The sequence below is a fragment of the Talpa occidentalis genome, unplaced genomic scaffold, assembly GCF_014898055.3.
Source record: "Talpa occidentalis isolate TD23 unplaced genomic scaffold, MPIMG_talOcc4v2.1 talOcc4.8, whole genome shotgun sequence".
NCBI classification, from domain to species: Eukaryota; Metazoa; Chordata; class Mammalia; order Eulipotyphla; family Talpidae; genus Talpa; species Talpa occidentalis.
Genome location: NW_023605194.1, coordinates 109,293,021 through 109,315,911, shown reverse-complemented (window position 1 = coordinate 109,315,911; position 22,891 = coordinate 109,293,021). Strand labels below are relative to the sequence as shown.

General features: G+C 39.0%; 1 protein-coding gene across 2 annotated transcripts in view; it reads right to left on the bottom strand.

The window, feature by feature from the left end:
• The window catches only part of TTC29 (tetratricopeptide repeat domain 29), a 168,690-nt gene that overhangs the window by 105,350 nt on the left and 40,449 nt on the right, over positions 1 to 22,891 (bottom strand). For both annotated transcript variants that reach the window (XM_037497005.2, XM_037497006.2), the window contains 2 exons: positions 9,148 to 9,360; positions 3,332 to 3,417 (listed from right to left, as the gene is read on the bottom strand). In XM_037497005.2, the coding sequence (XP_037352902.1) occupies positions 3,332 to 3,417; positions 9,148 to 9,360 (299 nt within the window). The remainder of the gene's footprint in view (positions 1 to 3,331; positions 3,418 to 9,147; positions 9,361 to 22,891) is intronic.

Genomic DNA, 22,891 nt, shown 5'->3' with positions numbered 1-22,891 from the left:
AGCCTGCTGAGATGGGCCACAGCACGCAAGGATGAAACGGGTGAGAACTCTGAGGGAGAAGGAAAGTGACTGTGGGAGCCCTGAGCTTGCACTGGAAGCATCTCAAGCTGAGAGCAAGCCCTCTTCAGCATGCTGAAAGCTGCTAAAGAATACTGTTCAGCAGTGAAAAAGATAAACTAATGCCATTCGCAACAACATGGATGGAGCTAGAAGGAATTATGCTCAGTGAAATAAGTCAGAAGGAAAAAGAAAAATATCGGCTAGTTTCACTTATAGGAGGAATATAGGGGAACCCAATAAGACATCAGGGGAAAAAAATAATAATACACAACACAACACAACAAAACAAAAACAAATAGACAATTATAAACCAGAGACCTCCTGCAGGGGAGGAGGCGGGAGAGGGATCAGAGGGAGGGAGGGAGGAGCCCAGGGGACTGAGGTGATGGTGCACGGGTGCACTGGTGAAGGAAACTCTATGGGGACTACACCCGGTGGGGGGCAAAAAAGCAAACATTATTTAAAAATGAACAATGATGTAAAATGTATATATATATAAATTTTTAAAAAAGGAAAAAAAAAAAGCTACTGATGAGCCGCAGTGTCAGGAGTGTCCTCGAGCAGGACTGTCAGAACCTTCTGTTGGATGACAGCCAGTGTCTGGCCCCCAAGCTCAGTGATGGGGCTGTGACCCAGGAGCAGGAGTGTCACCTGGTGGGGCTGTCCAGGCACTGGACAGCCAGGAACTTTCAATAAATAATTCAAACCCCTTTCCCCCTCTTTTTTGATTAGAGGCCAAGGAAAAGCTATGAATAAATTGATGACAAAAATGTTTTCATAAAATGTTGGTTTATCATAGTGCCATTAAAAACATACATGCTAATACAAAGATAAATTTGAGTATTATGTAACTTCCATAGAATAAACTTAGTAAACTGTAGCTAAGGAAAAAATGTATAGAGCAGGTACTTTGACTAGATATTCCATAAAGATTACTGGCTGCAGCATCATAGCGCTATTCAGGGCTAATTGAAGCCTGCAGGAATAGTAGTATCTTACTTCTAAAAACAGTTTCTAGTCTAAACTGTGAACAGCTAGGCCTCCCCAGTGGCACAGCGGGTTGAGCGCAGTGCTGTGAAGCTGTCCACAGCCTCTGCAGCGCGGGTTCAATCCCTGCCGGCTGGCAAGAATCCCACATGGCACAGCAGACCTCTCCTGTCTAGCCTGCTGCTCCCCTCAGCAGTGTATTTCTGTTGTCTGCCTGTTCTGCTCCCTGTTCTGCCTCTGGTGAATCCTCTCACCCTCCCGAGCCTCTGGCCTGTACCCCAGCTCTTGTATAAATATAAATGTTTAAAAAAATAAATAAATAAAATAAAGTATGAACAGCCACTTCTTTTCACTTAATGTTCACACATACAGGGAAGCTGCTATTGACACTCTCATTGTACAGACAAAAGTGAGCCTCCAAGAAGTTAAGTGACTAAATGATCGTCAACAGTTAGTATGTGGCAGCTGGGATTAAGATCCATGTCTTCTAACCCCAAGCCCCACGTCCTCTTCCCAACTGTAGTTCCTTTGGATATGAGGACTGTCCATCAACATGTACAGTGGGTCCATGTATTTGACCAACTAGCAGTTAGAGAACTACTGCTGTGTAGCCGGGAGCGGTATCACGCACGACACTTTTTCCCATGTATTACTGTTCTGAAGAAAACTCTGAACGTCTTTGATTGTGTAGATTTTCCCTACTCGCTTACCTATGCTCTCCTATGGCAACTGTTGGTTTGGGGATACTTTTAAGTGTCGTATTTGAGGATACCAGGGAAAAACCAGAATAGTGATTTCTGTAAATGTAAGACCATCTAACACTTTCAAAAATCATTTGTTTGTGTTTCATTAATAATACAATAGCTACAGTTTTCTATACTTTTGAGTTGATGCCACAGATCTTGTATGTGTTCTGTTACTGAATCCTCATGAAGCTGTGCTGAGTGAGGGAGTCTTATCTCATTTGACAGATGAAGAAACCAGCGCTCAGAAAGGCTCAGTCTCATACAACATCACATGATGAGGTGGTAGCTGGGACTCCACCCTGACCAACCTGATTTTAATACGTAACCATTTTGGTGCCCTTTCACTCCAGAGAATTGTAAAATATACTCTCCAAAAAGTATGTCGAGAGTCCTTACCTGAGAAATGCTAGTATTTACTGCTTTTACGGCTTGATAACCAGATTCTTGATAACCAAACTTCTGATAACCAGAGATTTGGCAGCAGGTGCTAACCTTCAGATCCACCCCAGGTCTGGGCGTCCAGAACATTCCAATCTTCCCCAGCAATGACACCAGCATCCTCCAGCTCCAGAGCCAGACCACATGGCACCTCTATCTCCCTGACTTCCCACATTGAGTCTATTACCAAGTCCTTCAGAACTTTGGAATCTACTTCCTCCCTCCCACCTTCGCTGCTGCTGCTGCTGCTGCTACTACTACTAAGTCCAGAGACAGAGATGAGTGTAAAGGTAATCAAAGCCAATAATTATCAAAGGTGCATTATAGCCCAGGCAGGAACTCTTAAAATTTTATACAAATTATCTCTTCTAATCATCATATCACAGAAATGAGAGCACTTGACATTTGTCTGTTTTAGCCAAACAAATCAAATAAAATGGTCATAAAATAGGGGAACACTGACTTTATCAGGAAGCAGGCTACTTCTCACACTGGGACTAACACGGCCCTCCATCACCGCCCGCCCCATGCACTGAAGGCCATTTTATTGCCTGAGAACCGCATTCTTTTCTAAACAGACCATATTATAAATTTGCTGTATTTATTTTTTATCATCATTTAATTTTTACTGTCATTTAAGCTCATTTCTTCTTGGCCTTGGTGCTGTGGGAGTGGAGGGGGTCACATCACTCCATATATTTAATTTTCATATTTCCTAACACATTTCATGACAATTGAGCTAACACTACCTTCTATGAGTAATAAAACCATTTTTTAATGCTTCTAGAATGTTGTTATTTTGTTTTAGTCTCCACAAATAGATACACTAATGTCAGGCCCACTAGTATTCTGTTGACCTTATAAAATCCAATGAAATCTGAGTGTTGAATTGAGCATAACAGCTGAGGAGCTGCAGGTGGAAAACAACGAGGGAAGGAGTCCCAAGGGTGACCGGTGGCCTGGTAGGGGGTGTGGTGTGGTAACACACATCTGAAGGGTGTAACCTCTGAATCACACAGTCTCATAAAGCAATGTTACTTAATAAAAAATAAATATAATAAAATAAAAATTAAAATTGATCAACGTTCACTTCAACTTACCGTTAATGCCGTGTCATAATCTCCAGAAGCCAAGTATGCTAAGCCCAAGAAATAGGTAGCTTGTCCTTCCATCTTCTTGTCATTTCCTAAAGTGAAAATGTAGGAAAATGACCATGGCATTAGACAAACTGATTTACTACAACCAACAGAATCTTTGCTTTTTCAGATAGTAGAAATTTATTTTAACAAGTTTATTTTAACACGTTTCTCCTGTGTACTGAGAAGAAAAAAAGACTGCTGCAAACACAGTTTACCCGGTAAGAGTGAGATGCATTAGTGATATAATTATGAGGCATTTCCCTCTCCATGCAGGGACCCGTGTGATCATTTTGACATTTTACACGTAATTTCTATCATGTTCCACTATGTAAAACCCTGTCATTATTCAGGATAGCTGCTCCTGCACACATGAATAATTGCGAAGTGTACCAACCCCACTAGTGTACAAACACACATACTCACAGACAGGCATTGGGCTAAGTCTCTAACTGGGCAGGTAATTAGCAAATCAAGGAGTTGTTATTTTAGCTTGGTGCAATTTAAAAGCTATGGGTTAAAACTTGGGTCAAAATGACTAACAGGGCTTGGCTTCTTGGAACAAAATTCCAAGTACATTTTGAATTCTTGACGTCTTTTGCTTTTCTTTGGCAATGCTTTTTTCATCATCTTTATATGAGGAACTAAGTTTTTCTAATCCCTGTATATTATGTTTTAGTCCTGCAATTGCCAAATTCTATCCAAAAGCAAAATGTGGAAACGCGCAGTGTGGCTCAACAAGACACACATCGTACTATCTAACATGTAATTTGCTTACATTTATGTATTAAATATAACATGTAAATCTAATATAAGAATTATTAAGCATCCTTATTTTTATGAAGAATGCTATCCTTTTTCGGCTTGTGGAACTCTTTGACTTTCAATGCCACCTAACTCCTATGTGATGCAAATACTGACAGATCCACCCTTCACCCTTGTTTTTGATTTTGGAAGGAAGTACCCTTAGGTTTCTGAACTCTGCATTCTAACCATGATGGATTTCACAAGAGCAGCAATTCTCTCTGCTGCATGACTCTCACTATTCACTGAATTGCCACTCGTGAAACAGTGGCTCAATCAGAAGACAGCGAGAAAATAGGATGGCGAATGCTGGTGATGGCATTTTTTTCTTCTCTAGCAATTTTACCGATTGCAGGGAATTATACCCTCAAGATCTCAGTGCAGCAAAGTTAATGGTGCCAGGGAGTCAGTCTGGAGACACTTAACTCTTTTTATTCATCTGGGCTTAACTTCCCCACTATTGGATTATGAGTGTTGGGGCTACGAGGGGAGCTAGAGTAAGGCAAGATGGGGTAGATGGACGAGGCTATGAAGTTAACTCTTGTATAATTAAAAGCTGATTGATTGTGATTGGTACTTGCATATCTGTGTTAAAGCACTTGCAATGACCTGTGCTGAAAGCAGATCATCATAGCTGCTAATTTTATGCAAAGGAAAGCCCAGCAAAAAGGAATAGAAAGAAAGAAAACTCTACCCTGTAGATAGATTTTGAGGTAACTAAATGAAGCAGCTGGGCCATACCCATAAACTAATAAAAAATATTAGCTTTAAAATAAAATTTAAACATGACAACGTTCCCTGCTTACTAAATGAGACAATGTTGAAATAAAATGAAAGCAACAAAACAATAGAAGAAAATGTCAGCACTATTACAGTTGAGGGACACAGACACTTAAGAATAAAAAGGGAGAAATACTATTTATATTGTGTTTCTTTGAGTGAGTTAAATTAATATTTGCTTTGCACTCCAAGTCAACAGTCATTTATCTTAAAGAAAACACTACGCTTTTATTTTCAAGATCTAAATTATACTAGTGTATCTATTAGACAGTCTAAAGAGAGGACCTCTCAGGCAGGGCAGTGGATAGAGATAGTGTACTTGGGAGTAACTGACATGTTTCATTGAAATGTGCCCTAAAACTTCCATTTGTTGTTTAACTAATATATAGTCACCCATTCATTTGTTCAATGAAAATTTATTGAGGACCTACTGTGAGCCAAGCACAGCCCTACAAACTTGGAATACATCAGTAAATTAACCAGCAAATTCTCTGTCATTGGGGAGTTACATATTAGCACACAGAGACAGAAAGAGACAGAAAATAACAACAAACATAATAAATTATGTGGTAACTTGTGGGTGATAAGTACGTAGGGCCAAAAAAAGAAAGCATGGCAAGGGGGATTAGGAGTGTTAAGTGAGGGTATAGAGAAAAAAATCAGGTTTCAGTGCTGAGAAAAAAAAATTCAGGTAGTCAGGATGGTTGATGCTACTGAGCAAATGTATTACAAGAGAATGAAGTTAGAAATAGATAACAGAAAAATTTGGAAAGCTCACAATTATATGGGAATTAAATAAACTCCTAAATTACTAGATCTGAAAATAAAAATACACATCAAAAAAGATAAACACATGCAATTTGCAGCAACATGGATGGTGCTGGAAGGGATCATGCTCAGTAAAATAAGCCAGAAAGAAAAAGAAAAATACCTGATGGCCTCACTCATAACAGGAATCTAGAAAACCTAAATAAGGGACCAGGAAAAAGAATAACTATAATAAAGAAAAAATCAAAATCAACAAACAACTATGAACCAGAGACACACTTTGGGGGTGGGGGCAGGAAAAGGAGGGGGTTGCAATTGTATGGGGAATATAAAAATAAAAAAATAAATTATAAAAAAATAACAAAAAATAAAAATACACAACCCCAGATGGATGTGTGGGGTGCAAGGCTCAACATAATAAATAAGTAAATAAATCAGAAAAAATATAGCAATACAACAACCTCAAACTTGTGGAATCCAGCCAAAGCAATGCATAAAAGAACAAATGTAGTTATAATTTCCTATTTTTTAAAAAAGGAACATTTTTTCACCTTAAAACACCAGAAAAAAGAATTTATAACTACACCCAAACTAAAAAGAAGGAATAATAAAGACTTGAATGGAAAGAAATGAAACAGAATAGAAAGACAATAGAGAAAATTTAAAAATGGTTTCATTAAAAAGGTTAACAAAATCCACAAAACTTTAGCTAGATTAAAAACAGAAAAACAAAGCCCAATGCCTCCGGATTCACTAGTGAATTTTTTACCAACCATTTAAAGGATAATCAGCACTAATCTTCCAAAAATTATGTAAAAACACTTCCCATATCATTCTATCAGCCAGTAATATTCTGATATCAAATTACAGGAAGATATCACAAGAAAAAAAAAAACTAACATCCCTTATGAATATAGATACCACACCTCTCAACAAAATAGCCTCAAATTGAATCCAGCAGCATATAAAAAGAGTAAAAAGATGGAGTGGGATTTATCCCAGGAATGCACGGTTGGTTCAATATACACAGATCAATCAATGTGATATACCAAGGTAATGGAAAAGACATAAACCACAAGATAATTTCAGTGGAGGCAGAAAAAAGTATTAAACAAAAATCCAGTCCCTTTCAGTGATCAAAAACTGTCAACAAACTCAAAAATAGAAAGGAACTTCTTCAACCTGTTGAACAGGCTACAAAAAACCCACAGCTGATACACATAATAATAACAGATTAAAAGCTTTTGTTCTAAGATCAGGATGGAGACAAAGAAGTCCCCTGAATCTAACTGTATTTAATACTGTGCTTTCCTAGCCAGGGTAACCAGGCTAGAAAAAGAAAAGGCACTTGTTTTTTTAAGTACCTTTAGCAAGAAAAAGAAAAGGCATTTGTAGAGTAGGAAACTTTTTACCTCTATCATCTTAGGGAATTTGAGCCATAGCTGAGATTAAATTGATATAAAACAGATTAGCAGAAGAAAATTATACAAATTTACATAAGGATTTAGGTGACATGGGAGCCTTTATAAAGAATGAAGAGACAAAAGAAATGGCGGAACATGTATGTTTTAATATTGGGTTGAACAAAGAGAAACAATTGTGGAAAAGTAACTATTGATAAACAATTCAGGGAAGTTAAGGGAAAATAAGAATTGTTTTAGCAAAAGGTCTGTTTGTACAAAATTCTCTTGGCTTTGATTCCCAATACAGAATGTTTCTATCCTCATAGTTTAGGGGAGGCATCTTTCATATGGCCGTATTTAATTTTCTGTTTGCAGAAAAAAATGGCGGCGATTAGAAAGTCATTTATTGTTCTGTTGTTTTTTTAAGTACCTTTAGCTCAAAGTATTTTTTATGCCAAAGTGGTTTTTGGGGGTGTCATTTTCTACCTCCCTTCAACATCAAGATCAGAAAGGAAGAAATGAAAATATTAACATATTTTCAGAAGACATGATCTAATATATTAAAAAAAAATCAAAGCTAATAAACAAGTTTAGCAAGCTTGCAAGATACATCAGTAAACTAAAGTCAATTTTACTTCTAAACACAAGCTATGAACAATCTGAAAATGAAAGGGAAAAATTCCACTTCTAACTGGGAAATTAATTCACTAAATTGGAAGAATCACATTTCTCAATTTCAAAATGTACCACAAGACTATGATAATCAAGTATATGTAGGAGTGAAATAGGAAAAGACATTTAGATCGATAGAACTAACTGCCCAGAAAACAGCTCACATACTTATGGTAAATTAATTTTTGACAGGCTCCCAAGAAAACTTACTGGGAAAGAATAGTGTTTTCAACAAATGGTAGTGAGTCAACTGCAATCCACATGCAAACCATCAAGTGAGAAGTTCTTACATCACACACACATACACACACACACACAGAGAGAGAGAGAGAGAAAGAAAGAGAGAGAGAAATGCAGGCATTGAAGCAATCAAACTCAGAATAAAATGCAGGAGTAAATTTTCTTGATTTTGGAGTAGCAGAAGCCTTCTTAGTTATATCAAAAGCACACAAAAAGGAAAATAAAGATTAGTTCCAAAGCATAACTGCTATCTTCTTCATGAAAAGCCTGCACTACTAATATGCTTTACATAGTAATAAAATATCCTTGCATTTCATAATGGAAAACCTTGTGAATATATGCTCCTAATTTTTCCTTTACATTTTATACATATGCAAATGACATAGAACATTAAGGATATGACCAGATCTCCCAGACTTTTTTCGCTGCTCTTAAGTGTGCCCAGGAATCACCTGGGCGTCCTGCTGACCCACAGGTTCGGAGGCAGCAGGTCCAGGGTGGGCTCCAAAAATTATGTAAAAACATTTCCCATATCATTCTATGGGAATATCATTGAGAATATCATTCTGTGGGAACGATATCATTCTATAGACTGGCTGCTGCCAGTCCAAAGGCCATGCCTTGGCTTTGGCAGGCAAGTGTCTACTCGACCATGTATTCGAGTTCTATTGTCCTATTAACTCCCAACTTAAAATGTATCATGACCTCCTATGACCTCACACTAGGGAATTTACAAACAGTGAAATGTTTGTCAGATTGTAGAGACATAACGTCAGTCACATCCACACACAGAAAACACACACACACACACACACACACCCTCAACTTTTGCAGATGACTTTGCCCACTTACTATGCATTCTTTGTTTTTTAACACTCCTCTCAGAGGGTTGTAATTTTGGAGATAACACTCTCAGGAAACTAATGGATTGCTTGTTGTCAGCACTAAGGCACCTCTGTTTCACAGTGAAATCTGAAAGTATATTGATGGCATTTGTCTTTGCATTTCATAGGAAATAATCACCCGAACACTTGACGATTTTTACTTCACTCCCGGGAGAAGCAGCGCCTGCCTATTAAAGCGAACAGCGTGGAGAGTGTTCTTTCTACCCACCTTCTTTGGCTATTTCTGAAGCTTTTATTAGAATTTTGATGGCCTCTTTGTATTCTTTATTTTCCAGCATTTTGTCTGAGAGTAATCTGTACGTCCTCAGGAGACTCTCGCAGGCCAACAAGTTGAGAAAGTGACCTGTCTCATCCTTCCATATCCGCCCTTGCGTCAATTGATGAAATGCTTCATAATGCTCAGCAGCTTCCAGAAGCTGACCTAAAGAATAAACAACATTCATAAACATAAACCACAGGCCAGAGCATATTTTAAAAAATTTTGCGTACCTCTTCTATTTTACTCTTAAAGGGGGGCATGACTACAGAATCGAGGCTACGGGAGGCAGGAGAAGTAGGGAGCAAAGGGGCGAGAGGGCTCATGGGTCCATGGTCGAGGACTATGGGTGTTTCGGTGACTTGGTGTGGTAACATATATGTGAAGAGGTGTAAATCACACGCATACAGTGTTGCAAAACCATGTCACCTCAGTAAAAAAAATACATTTAAGCATAAAGAATAGTATTCATCAAGAAACACAACAGAGGTGGATAATCAGCAAATAATCTGCACAAAATTTCAACAAAGGCACGAGGTCGATTGAGAGCCCAGCAGCTAAGATAAAGACCAAGGAACGTGTCCTGTGGGGATGTTTATAAAACCGTATTATGAAATTGTTACAGGATAAAAAAGACTACAAAGACATAAGCAAGACACTATCGAAGAATATTTCATTCCATGGACAGGTGCTTATAATAAGTGAAAATATGGAGAAACATCAGAAAACATTTACCAAACATCATCAGTGCTAGATGGGTGATGGGTGGGGATTTCCTTCCTGATTATCTGTACTGCCTAATGGTTCTATCATCCAAGTATATTTATTTGGTAATAAGAAATACACAATAGAAGTTATTTTAAAAAATAATTCCTTATTTTTTTTTTTTTCATTTTGGTGCACATACTCAAGGTGGATCACTGTTCTCAACAATCTTTTACAGTTAGCTGACAATTTTCTTCTTGCTTCCCACAAAAGCAGGTGTAGTTTTTCATGTCTCCTGAAGTCCCTTTCACCAGAAACACCTTCCCGCCAAATACCCTTGACCCTCGTTTTTTTTAAAACTCGAATGGAACATTGACATGTGTGGGTTATGTTTCCTCTGCTAACTATATTTCTGCCTGTGAAGTATAGTTCTGTATCGCTGGAAAGTGTATGTGAGAGGCCTTTTTTTCCCCTAGCCAACATCCATCTATCCATAAGGCACAGGTACACATTTCTCTTTGGCCTTGTGAATAGGGCAACAGACATAGGGAACTAGGAGTAAACTAGATTGTTCTGGGGCGGGGCAGCGGGGGAGAACTGTAAGGAGAGTAGAAGAACCTGATAGCATCTGTGATCACACAGAGTAATCAGACAGAGAGGGCAAAGGTATGTTAGGAATAACAGGTTCACTAAGAATTCCAGGAGACGAGCTGGGAGATGAACTCTGGATAACCCGACTAGTTACAATGAGATGCAGACGAGGCATCAGGATGGAAAATGGACATGAGAACTTAGACTCTTGCCCAGGATTTTATCGAAGGAGGCAGGACTATGTGGTAGGAGGGAGAGAAAGTGGTGGGGGAAGGCGAGATGGAGGAAATGTGGAGAGGGCTGAAGGTGAGGAAGAGTGGAGAAAAGGTGGGGGCTATGTCTTTGTACCCCAGGGAAGCCTGCCTCTCCTCTAAGCACGATTCAGGCATCCTGCACAGGCTGCCCCTCAGGAATGAACAAAGTAAGGGTGGTTCTCGGGACATTGGTTTCCCCTGGTTTCTATGAGTGCTTCCTTGAGTGCGGTGGAAGACAGTCTTGCAATAGTTGGGAAATAGCCATTTTAACTGAACTTTATTTTTGTTAGAGCTTTGGAGGCTAGAATCACTGTCCTGTTTTTAGCTCATGATCATTGGCCAAGGCTCAACTCTCAGAAGGGTCTACTTGTCTCCTGAGATGCTCACTAACAAAATAGCACAGGTCACAAGGTGCTAATCCAAATGGAAGGTTTCTTCCTCATACATTGTCTTAGCCATCCTTCCCAAAACTAGTGAGGTAAAATAAAATAATTATTTTACACTAAAGAGGAAACTGAGGCTTACAGAGGTTAAATGACTCAAATAGCTTCTAAGGATGTTGAGGATTTAAACATAGGATCTAAAACGTACAGAGACTGGTTCTACTGTGGCAGGTGCTAGTTAAGCCAAGAGTCAGAAACATAAGTGTTAGAAATGTGGTCTCTGGACATAAATCTCTCATTAAAAGTAATGCTTGAATTATGTGATTTCTAGTCTCTTCTAAATAGTTCCCTAATTTTGTGGTGCTCCTCAGGGGATCCCAAATAACTTCTAGCATGAAAGCAAATGTCAGCCCCTGATGTGCTTCTGACTGGTCTCTTCTGGAGGAATTGATGTATAAACAGCTACATGGCCTGCACATGAACTCCCTATTTGAATCTAAAGCATGTAGTGACATTAGGGGGCCCCTGGAATTCCTTGGGGGCCCCAGACTTAGTCATCTGTGACCCCATCTAGCTATTCATGGTTTCACTTCCCCTTCCTTAATCACTTTTGCCACAGATGAGGGTACTGGAGATTCTGGCACTACTTTAAGCTAAGATACGTACATAGAGGAAGTAGAGTTTTTTGGTTCTTCTCAGATGTGGAGATTCATTTCTAAAAATTATTTGGTGTCAGTACATAGGCTAGCAAGGATCTGATCCAAATGACCATAAGCACACAAATGTTTTCCTAACAACTTGTAAAGGCTGGTCAGAAGCTGCAAGTTCATATTATACTATAATGTAATATTCAATTTAAAAATATTAAAATATATGTCTATACTATGAGCATAGTAATTTAAATATGCAAATATTTTCCTTTAAGCATGATTATCAATGATAAGATTTCCATCCACTTTATAGTTCCAACTGTGAATAAGACTTTCAAGATTCTGGGTAAAGCCTCTCATATTAATATTAAGACTAGATATTCAATAGGACATAATGCATATGCCTTTATATGAAAATCTCAAAGTTAATATACCTGAGAGAAATATTATCAAAAGTTATCAATACTGTGATAATCTTAACAAAGCCAAATGTAAATGTAAGTGAAGATCAAGCACCAGATTTTCAAATTTGGTTCACCTGCAGCTTCAAAGTTTTGATATACAGCCTACCCATGGAAACAAATAAACTTTAATATATCAGAACCATCAGATGAGATTCAGAACCCAGCATCCATCTTGCACAGGGACTGGGCTCTAGATTCCTTCTCTGCAATCAGTAACATTCTAATCCACAGGAAGAGGGCAGAGACAATGACATGGTATCACAAATAGTTACCTGTAGCAAGACAGAAAAAAGAAGGTCTCTAGAATATTCATAGATTAAAAGAGCCCCAAGGAGGGCATGAGCTCTGTCAGGTTGTATCAGGAATTACCGGTGAGTCTTCGTCATCACCAAGTAGCAAAGTCCACAGCAAGGCTGAAAGAGGATTATCCTAAGGAGTGGTTGCTCACGAAGCACCTGGAATGCCTGGTTCTAGGCTAAGCAAAAATCCAGAGCCCACTATTATTTCAAGCTAAGCAAAGAAAAGAATGGAGCCAAAATATTTTGTTGGGGCAACTGAGACTGGCATTCAAACAGTACTATCAGTAATCAATTCACCTCAACAGCATGCGGTATCAGAATGCACACCCTGGGAGACGCATGTGAACAACTACGCAAAACTCTAGTCCAGGTAGGGCTAGAGAAGTCTAACCTTCAATTTAAAAATAATTACATGACATTTACATAAACAAGGAGGTTGCTGTGCATTTGTAGTTTTCCAGCTAATAGAAATTGCAGTCTTGGGCCTCCCCTGGTGGTGCAGCAGTTGAGAGCTGGGCTGCGAAGCTGCCCGCAGCCTCTGCAGTGCCAGTTCAATCCCTGGCCACCGGGGAGGGTCCCACATGGTGCGACAGACCTCTCCTGTCTGTCTGGCCCGCTGCTCCCCTCAGCAGTGTATTTCGTCAGTCTGTCTGTTCTGTTCCCCGCTCTGGTGAATTCTCTCACCTTCCTGCACTTCTGACTGTACCCAGTGTTTGTATAAATAAATAAACAAACAAATAAATAAATAGAAAGTGCAGTCTTAAAACAACTACAAAGGAGATTCCCATCACAAAAACCCACACAAACAAGAAATCCATCCACTTATTAAAAACAACAACAACAACAATACCAACAATATTGTCAACAGCAAAACACAGGGTAGACTGTGAAGACAAACACTAGGCAGTGAAAATAAGATCTTTTATATTTGGGTGTTACCCAAATTGTTGCTTACCCCACTCCCCTGCACCACAAGCTCTGAAAGTTTATAGATATTTGTTGTATCACAGCAGATGTCTAGAACAAATATTAAGCAAAGGAGAATGTATATGATCTCTTCCATTTTAGTTTTTTTTAAAGTAGGAAGATTGACTAGATATTAACACAAATGGGTTTAAATGTGAAGCTGCCATAAAAGCAGGAACATAAATGTAATTCTCCCAGCCGCTATTTTGATGCACATTTTTGATTCCATGAATATTTTATGAAATGGCCCAAACTAAAGCCATATAACATTCCTGCATTACTGATGCTTGCGCCCGTAAGCTACGAACATTAGAGGCATGATTGAGTGCATTAAAATGAACTCATTCAGCAGTGCATTGATTACTTGAAGGGGGAGGGAAAAGAAAAAGGAAAGAAAAAAAAAAAAAGAAGTTGCTCCACTTAAAAAAACAGCACACAAATCTAAAGTTTACAACATAATAAGTGTGAAAGCAAGTTTGAATAAAATAATACTCCATAAATGATGTCTGATGGTCTAGAACTGACATTAATTAGGCAAGGTGTTAATTATGTCCAAAGATGGCTCCTGGTATTATTCAGGTAATTTAAAATGTCACAATCTCTAGGAGGCATGGGCTGGCCTGCTTGAGCTCCTATGCATCAGCAATTCTGAAAGTAGCTAATTATTTCTTTTCCTATAAACTTGTACACTTGCCAGTAAAAATATCGCTAGAGAAACAATTGCGTGAAAATAATCTGACAGGTCTGTAAGACTTATTTTTTCAGCAGCACTGGCATAACTCTTAAGCATACTTAGTTCTAAATTGTGCACATTTGTTGAGGAATTTAGGGAAACGTTCCACTTTAGTTTAAAACTACAACCTAAAGGAACAATAAAGCTTTATGTATATTGTACTACATTTTAATCTGGAGCTACCGGACATCTTTGGTGTTAAGTTACTATTTTGTATGACACATAGACATAAAATCTGCTAGAAGCAATATTGAACAGTGGCCAAAAGAGAGAAATGTTATTGCTTTTTTGTAAAAACAAAAGACATTGCTTTCCATTTCAGTTAACTGCATGAACAATTTATATTATCTTTCGGTTTTTACATTCAATTATGAGCATTACAATGGCACTATAGACACTGAAATAGTTAAGGATTTGTCACACTTCCCAATGGAAATGATCACTTTCAAGGGGTTATCTCTTGTCCGAGGAGATTTGTTCCGTGCTATAACCCTCAGCACATAGTGCAAAATGGAAAGCTGGAAAACAAAGATTTTGTTCTGTAACTCAATTGCATCCCTAATAACTGGGGACAAAATGTACCCATGACTTCTGAGTGGCTCCAATGGGCACTTAGAAGAAATTTAAGATGTTATTTTAAAAGGGGATTACATGGTTTGAGCAAAGGTTTTAGATGGACCTCATAAGGATGTACCACACCCCCATTAAGAAGCATCCATCACTAAACTAGACAATGAAAAGGATTCTAGGAAGGCAGGTATGGGGGAAACTCACAAGAACTTTACAGCTGATGTTGACGACCCAAGTAAATTAATTTCTAAAATCCAGAAGGTTTGCCTGGACTTCTAAAATATTCTGGAGGAACTGTAATTGGTGGCGGTTGGCTGGCATTTTCAAAGACTGCAGTCAGTGACATAAGCAGTGCACAAACTTAATGGCTCTAGGTCATAATAAACCTCAGACAGCTGGTTTCTAGCCAAGTTTTGTAATTTCTACGGAATAAGCATTAGGCAGCTTTACTTTTAAATGTTCACAATTAGAAATTACTCATATAATTTAAAATGTAAATTAAAAATGTAAAACACTCCTGTAATGCCTAAACAATAGGAAATTAATACCAGCCAATATACACCTTGAAGAGCTTAGAGTTTACTATTTTCTTCATATAACAGCTTTACTTTAATGATTTTCACCTCATCTTAAAATACTACAATGTGCTGACAAGCATAAAAGTCCACGGAGAAATAAAGTCAATATTGACATTAGATCAACTAATGAGTTATTCTGGACTTACTCAATAATGTAATTCTTATTTGAATTATATATTGCTCTAGATTTTAAATAAACCACATTCTGATGATTATGTTTGCATGAACCAAGAGAACGGTGTGGAAGCATATATACTAAAGCACCGGTATTGATTAATTTAGAGAAGATGGGAGTGAGTGAGGCAAGCAGTAGCTTTTCCCCTATACGTCATTGATTTGATGGTCAGGTCTGCACTATTTTCCATATTACAAATAAAACCTCATAAACTGAAAATAATCTATATGAGTATGGAGAGAGAAAAATGTCAACTGAGTACTTATGTGCCAAGCATGACACGAGCTGAGATACATACATGTAGGTACTACATATACTGCCGATGTGCATGTATGAATACACGTGATCTCAGCGTGAATATACATGAACACACACTTAAATAGAAAATATGTGTTAAAGGAACAACTGAACTACAAAACTACCTACGCATGTATGTGTGCTCACTGCTGTATACACTCGTATCTATATGCAGAGGTGAGGAAATGAAGTTCTCTTTACTAAACTCACATACCAAGCAGGTGGCAAAGCTTAGATACCTGCAGGACTTGGTGACTTTCCATCCTTAGATAATTCTCCTTCTTAGGAATCGTATCTCCAATGCTTAACTTAAAAACAGAGACCAAAGTGTGAGCCTCAACACTGTGATATGATACAACTGGTCATCCACATCCATGCGTTAGTGCTAAGACACAGGGGCAAAGCCAACCTCAGGGTGTGGCTGCAAATTGTGTGGGTCATGCAGTGCCTGGGGTTTCCTCGACACGTCAGAATTTCATGACATCTTATCTATATTTTCGTTCCGTTTACCATTTGGAGCAAATCAAATGGAATACTTTAAAACCTAGGGGCCTCCCTGGTGGCCTAGGGGTTAAGTCTCAACGCTATCATGGCTGTGGCATGAGTCTGAGTCCCTCCAAGGGAGCTGACCCACATGGCTCAGCAGACCTCTCCTGTCTCACCTGCTGCTCCCCTTAGCAGTATATTTCAGTAGATCTGCCTGTTCTGCTCCCACTCTGTCTCTGGTGAACCCTCTCACCCCCTGCACCTCTGTTCTACACCCCAGTTCTTCCATGCCAAAATAAATACATAAATCTTTGAAAAATAAAAATAAAACCTAGACTTATGGAGCAGTATCACTTATGCAAATGGAAAGCTACCAAAGGCACTGGCTGGAAATAGCAACTTTCATCCAGTGTCCCCTTCGCTCTGGGCCAGGGGTAGTGCTGGAGACCTATTTCTGGGGGCACCTTCTCAGATTGCTGGAGGAAATAACACCTCCGGAACAGTCTCTCAGTGTGGCCAGACCGGTAAACTCTGCGCAACTCTTCAACATCTCCTTGCAAAAGCTTTGAAAAAGAAAAATCTGCCGCATAGCAGGCACCTCTGAACGAGGCTTCCTCTCTGTGCTACTCGTTAAGCAGTAAATAATTAAAACACCCTGAAAAAGACAGGTAAAATACAAGCAGCGATGTCAGGAACACAGACATGAAAGGGAAGGGGAAGAAAATGAATTTGAAAAAAAGGCAATGAAATAATTCATTTGAAGTTCTAATAAAGTTTCATTTGCAGTCTTGTTTAAAGATATATCAGACTTTAGGGATGTAGCCTAATTACATTTTTATTCTGGGTTCCATTCAAAGATCTTGGACTTTGATTCTTTAACATAGATCAAACATGGTATAATTTTCTTGTGGCTATCAATACTTAAAAAGGATCTCTTCATTAAACACTATAAGGTCTGAGGAACATGTACACACAGTCAATGGAGAATAAACTCACATGCCAAAAGTGACAATTAATTTATGTAGAAATGACAAGGTTAATTTACTTCTGAAAAACAAAAACAACTAACTTTTAACTACTAAATTAATTTCTATTCAAAAATAATGTGAGTCAGTTTCTAACACTTAATTAGTCAGAGGCACCTTGGAAAATGCCTACCTGTACCTGCTTTCTAAATTCAGTCTTGGAAATGACTCCAGCAATGAAGCGATGAAGTGTAAGCCTCACTTCCAATAGGCCGGTGTCAGTCTGAGAGCAGCGGTGGCAGGGACTTGGGGGGTGGGGTTTCGGGAGAGATCCATGGTCCATGCTTGGACTTTTGGGATCAGCTTGGAACCTGGATGGGATCCCATGCTGGCTTTTCCAAAGAATCCTTTGGGAAAACTTTCCTCTAAGGGGAATTTTGAGACACAAGTTTAGCAGTAGTTTAAATGTGTTGGAGGGGTGTGGAGGGAGGCCAACTATCACATAAGATTTATTTTTAAATGATTAAGAGGAAAATATATTCCCAGTGAGCTTGTGTATTAAGACAAAAGGACTTACAGAGGCCAGGGGGAGAAACTGCAGGGAGGTTTGGTCAATTAAGCAGTGAGTGGGAGGCGTGGCTGGAGTTGGTTTTTGTTTGGTCGTTTTTACTTATTTTATTGATTTTGCTTGGTCATATTTATTTATTTTTGCCCCTCAGAGTATTCACGATGCCCACTAGTGAACCTGGTTTCAAGGGCAAACACTGATAGGCCCTTCGTTGGCTGATGGTTACTCCCTTGCAGCCTTCAGTATATAGCATAGGCTTCATTGCTACAAATTTTAAAATATGATAGCAATTTAAATAGAAAATCAGAGCCATTTAAAACCCAAAATGACCATATTATGCTTGTCAAAAACTATTAATAGCAAATAACAAAACCATTATTATCTCACTATTGTTTGGTGCATGAATAAAGCACTAAGTTTAAAAAACAAAACTGCTATTCACTGTATTTGGTGTCACTGGTTTGCCCAGGTTTGCCTGGCACGGTTCTGCTTCCGGACCTCAAGACCTCAAGTGACCCCTCCTGGGGGCTTCCTCGGTGCCAGCTCACAGGATGCTCAGTTACCCTAACACATTCCCAAGACAATCAAGGAATGTTGGAAACAAAACTAGATAAAACATAAAAGGATATTTGGCAAAGTACCATGCAATATGGATTTTTCTTATTTTAAGGGCAAAAATATTTATTATATCAGCACGAAAGACATTCTACAGGGAAAAATCTCACAAATTACTAACAATGACACCATCCATCAAAATTTGGTCAAGTTTCATTCTCCTTTTCATGCACATTTTTCACACAGTTGTAAAGCAATGGAATTTGTCTGCTTACCTAAATTATGTAATTGGAGCTAATTTTCTAGATCACATATTTTCATAACAGCATTTAAAAAGACTAGAATATTTTGGGGATAGGGACGTATACTTAAAACATCTGTCTAGTGCTTAGATACTTAGATTATTTCTCTATTATAAAGGATGCTTTGATAGGTATTTTCATTGTTGTATCTTTTTAAAAAAAATTTAGATTTTCTAAAGGTGGAATTAACAGATAAAAGGATATGTAAAATTTTATGGTTGCAACCCATTCCTGTGTTACTTTCCAAAGCCACCTAAACGACTGACAGAATCACCAGCAATACACGTAAGTAAGTATTACTTTAAGGAGTCATGACTGCTTTTTGTTTGTTTTGTATCTTAAAAAGTATTGAATGGTATTTCAATAATTATTCAAATAGATTTTTAGAGAGGTTGGCTCTTTTCCTACATATTCATTTCATATCCTGTTTCTTTGGCAAACTGTATCCTTTTTCTTTTTTCTTTCTTTTTTTTCTTTTTTTTTAATTTTATATATTTTTACATCATTTTTATTTTTGTCCAAGGTGTGCATTTTCATCTTGGTTATAGTCCCCATACAATTCCCACCGCCCTTGTTTTGATCCTACTCCCTCCTCTCTGCTCCCCCCACCCCAGTGTGTCTCTGGCTTATAGCTGCTTGTTAATTTTGAGTTTTACTTTATTATAACCTGAAACCATAAAATACATAGAAGGAAATATAGGCAAAACACTACATGACATACACCTCAATAACATCTTTACAGACACATCACCCAAAGCAGTGATAGTGAAGGCAAAGATAAACAGCTGGGACTACATCAAATTAAAGAGCTTCTGTGCAGCAAAAGAGACAGTAACCAAAACAAACAGACACCCCACCGACTGGGAGAACAATTTTGCACACAACACTGATGATAAAGGACTGATCACAAAAATCTACAAAGAGCTGATGAGACTTAACAAAAACAAAGTAAATAATCCAGTCAAAAAATGGGCAGAAGAGCTGAAAAGAAACTTCTCCAAAGAGGAAATGCAATGGCCAACAGGCATATGAAAAAAATGTATGCTTTTTCAATTGAGTTACAGTTGTAGCATTTTTCTAACCAAGTGATGGAGCCTGAACATAGACTGTAGCTACTCATGGCAAAATATACTGAATATGAAATTATACCCCCCTCCACCGCTTACTCTGACCCCCCCAACCTGTATGAGATACTGAAGCTGTCTCTTCTTGTAATGTCTGGACATCATCTTTCCTTCCTTTCCATCTGTTTAGCCAACAGACCAGCCCACTCTCCTTACCAGTCTTTTTTTTTTTTTTAGATTTTTTTTTATTTTTATACAAGAGCTGGGGTACAGGCCAGAGGCGCAGGAGGGTGAGAGGATTCACCAGAGGCGTAGCAGGGAGCAGAACAGGCAGACGACAGAAATACACTGCTGCGGGGAGCAGCGGGCGCAACAGGAGAGGTCTGCCGCACCATGTGGGTATCTCCCTGGCCAGCCGGGAATTGAACCCCCCATGCAGAGGCTGTGGACAGTGTGACAGCATGGCGCACAACCCACTGCACCACCAAGGAGGCCCTCCTTACCAGTCTTAATACCTTCTAAACCTACACCCACCCCGCACCACCCCTCTGCTTCTAGGTTACCCCACTCACAATTATTGGAGAGATTAGTTCATATGTGGATTTCAACACATGATGAAAGCTTTGACATAAAGTCATTCAAACCTGCCTGTTCCCACTAAGTTTGTTAATTGTTGTCCCTTCTGCTTGGCTCCCTGCATTTGGAAGCCTCTCTAGAGGGTATCAGCCGTGTGGGTTTCGTTTCCTTAGAGAACCATCCCTTATACATGCAATGTGGAGAGGCTAACACGGTAGTTGAGATGAAATCACGAGGGAGTCATGCACCCCCTGAGGAGAGGGGTTCTCACAGACCACTGCATGGGATGCTTGGGTGGGGGAGCACTGGTAACAGACCATGAAAGCAAATGGTTGGACAAACTGACAAATAACAGAGGTCATACAGAAGGAAATACAATTTTTTAAATTCAAAATTTGTCAGTGCCAGCCTGACTTCAGAAGCCTTCTCTTATCATTTTAATAATAAATAATAAACCCAGAAGATGAAATTTTATGAGGTCTCTGTGGAGCAAAGCTTTGTGCAGAGATGCAGAGTGGGGTAGAGGAAAGGAAACACAGACCAAAGATCTGAAGGCCCAGGGTCCCGACCTGTGCTGAACCTCTCAGAGTCCTATTCCTGCAAAGCTGAAATGGGGATAGTGTCACCTGCCTTGTGCATGAGAAGGGGGACTTAGTAGCTGTGTGTGCATGTCTGTCTGTCAGTGTGTGCTTGTATCTGACTAGTTCTAAGTACCTAAATGTCACTGCCAAGTCAATCTGAAGGACATGCAGATTTTAATGATTTTTTTTAGTTTAAAGATTTTATTTATTTATTTTTGCATAGAAGAACTCAGGTGTAGGCCAAAGGTGCAGGGGGTGAGAGGACTCACCAGAGACACAGTAGGGAGAGCTGGCCGATCTACTGAAATACACAGCTGAGGGGAGCAGCGGGGAGACAGGAGAGGTTGCTGAGTCATGTGGTTGGCTCCATGGTTGGGGACTGAACTTGGACTCAGGCCATAGCAATGACAGCACTGAGACTTAACCCCTAGGCCACCAGAGAGGCCCAATTTCTGTGTCTTCTGCTGAGGAGGACATGGAGAGGGGAAAGGAACCTGACTGGGTACGGAGCCAGGGGCCGAGCCAAGCACCCCCCCATGCGCAAGAGGCTTCATTACCACTGCTGCAGCCTCATCTAGCAAATCAGCTTCCAGACTAGCAGCTTCTAAGATTCCATTTGGCTCTAAAATTCATTTCTAAAAGACTGGAACAATACATATTCCCAGCCTAGTTTTATGTGAGGACTGTCCCACAATGCACGACATCTAGAACACCTGTTAGGCCACAGAAAGGCGTTTCTCCTGACCCTTAGTGTCATCCCTATAGCCTCTCTCCTGCAACATCAACTTTCATGCTTCACAAGTACTGACAAAAAATTAATCACCGTCTTCTGTTCCGCACCCAAGCTACTGTTCTTCAAAGAGTCACCTCATTTGTATGAATAGCTCAGCACCCAAGTGGAACAGGGACAAGAAGAAAATGCCTTCAAGTTCTTGATATCAAGACAGTTGCCTATTAAGTAACCCCCTTTTCTCTCTTATTAATAGTGCGATCCGACCTATAATAGTTCTTTAATCTTCACCTTGACTTTATACCAACTGTAGAAACCTTCTGTCCTTTTCAGTACTTTGCAATTCCACGCACTTTTAAAAATGAGCTAGTTTTCCTCCCAATTTAAAAATAATACATGCACAGGCTAAGCGATTCTAGCAGTGAGAAAAGGCATTTAATGCAAACTAAGACGCCCCTGTCATTCCACATCATCAGTGTCCTTCTCCAGAGACCGCCCCAGTTGAGATTTTGTGTATTTGATAGGTTTTAAATCCTTTCAATAGCGCTTATCTATTAATTTTTAATAAAATGAAAGAGAAAATAAAACACCACACTAAAAAACTAATGTATCCTTCGCAATTCTTTTAGTTATTAAGGCTGTTTTTCTAATAAACTGGCAAATGTTATTCCATAACAAATACGAAATTACCATTAAATTTCTATCCATTTTGACGTGGCATTTTTGATGATGTAAAAGCTTTGATGGCATTATTGCATTTTAAGCTTTATTTTGAGAACTGAATACTGTGATACTTTAAATGCCAAAGAATAAAAATGGTCAACAAATGAAGTCACAGTTCTGTAGTACGAGGTAAAAAGTAAAAACTCTAGGCAAGGACTGTTTATATGAGATAATAAGGAGGGTTTTTTAATTTCCTTAAATTATTTTAGAATAAAAAAAAAATAGAAAAAAAGAAATTATGCAATTGATCACCACCCACCAGAAACGCTTTCTCTGTGTCGGTGTAAAATGAAGGAGCATTAACGGTCTTCCCTGTCATGTGACATCACTCCTCCGTCACGAGAGCCTTGTCTTTTCCACTGAAATAACATCTGTTTTGCAGTGAAGGAAGGTCACCGATGCCACACTCATTGTGCACTCGTTTTGTGGCCCTGTCATCACAGCGCCACGTCTGAGTGGCTTAAACAACAGCACTTACTGC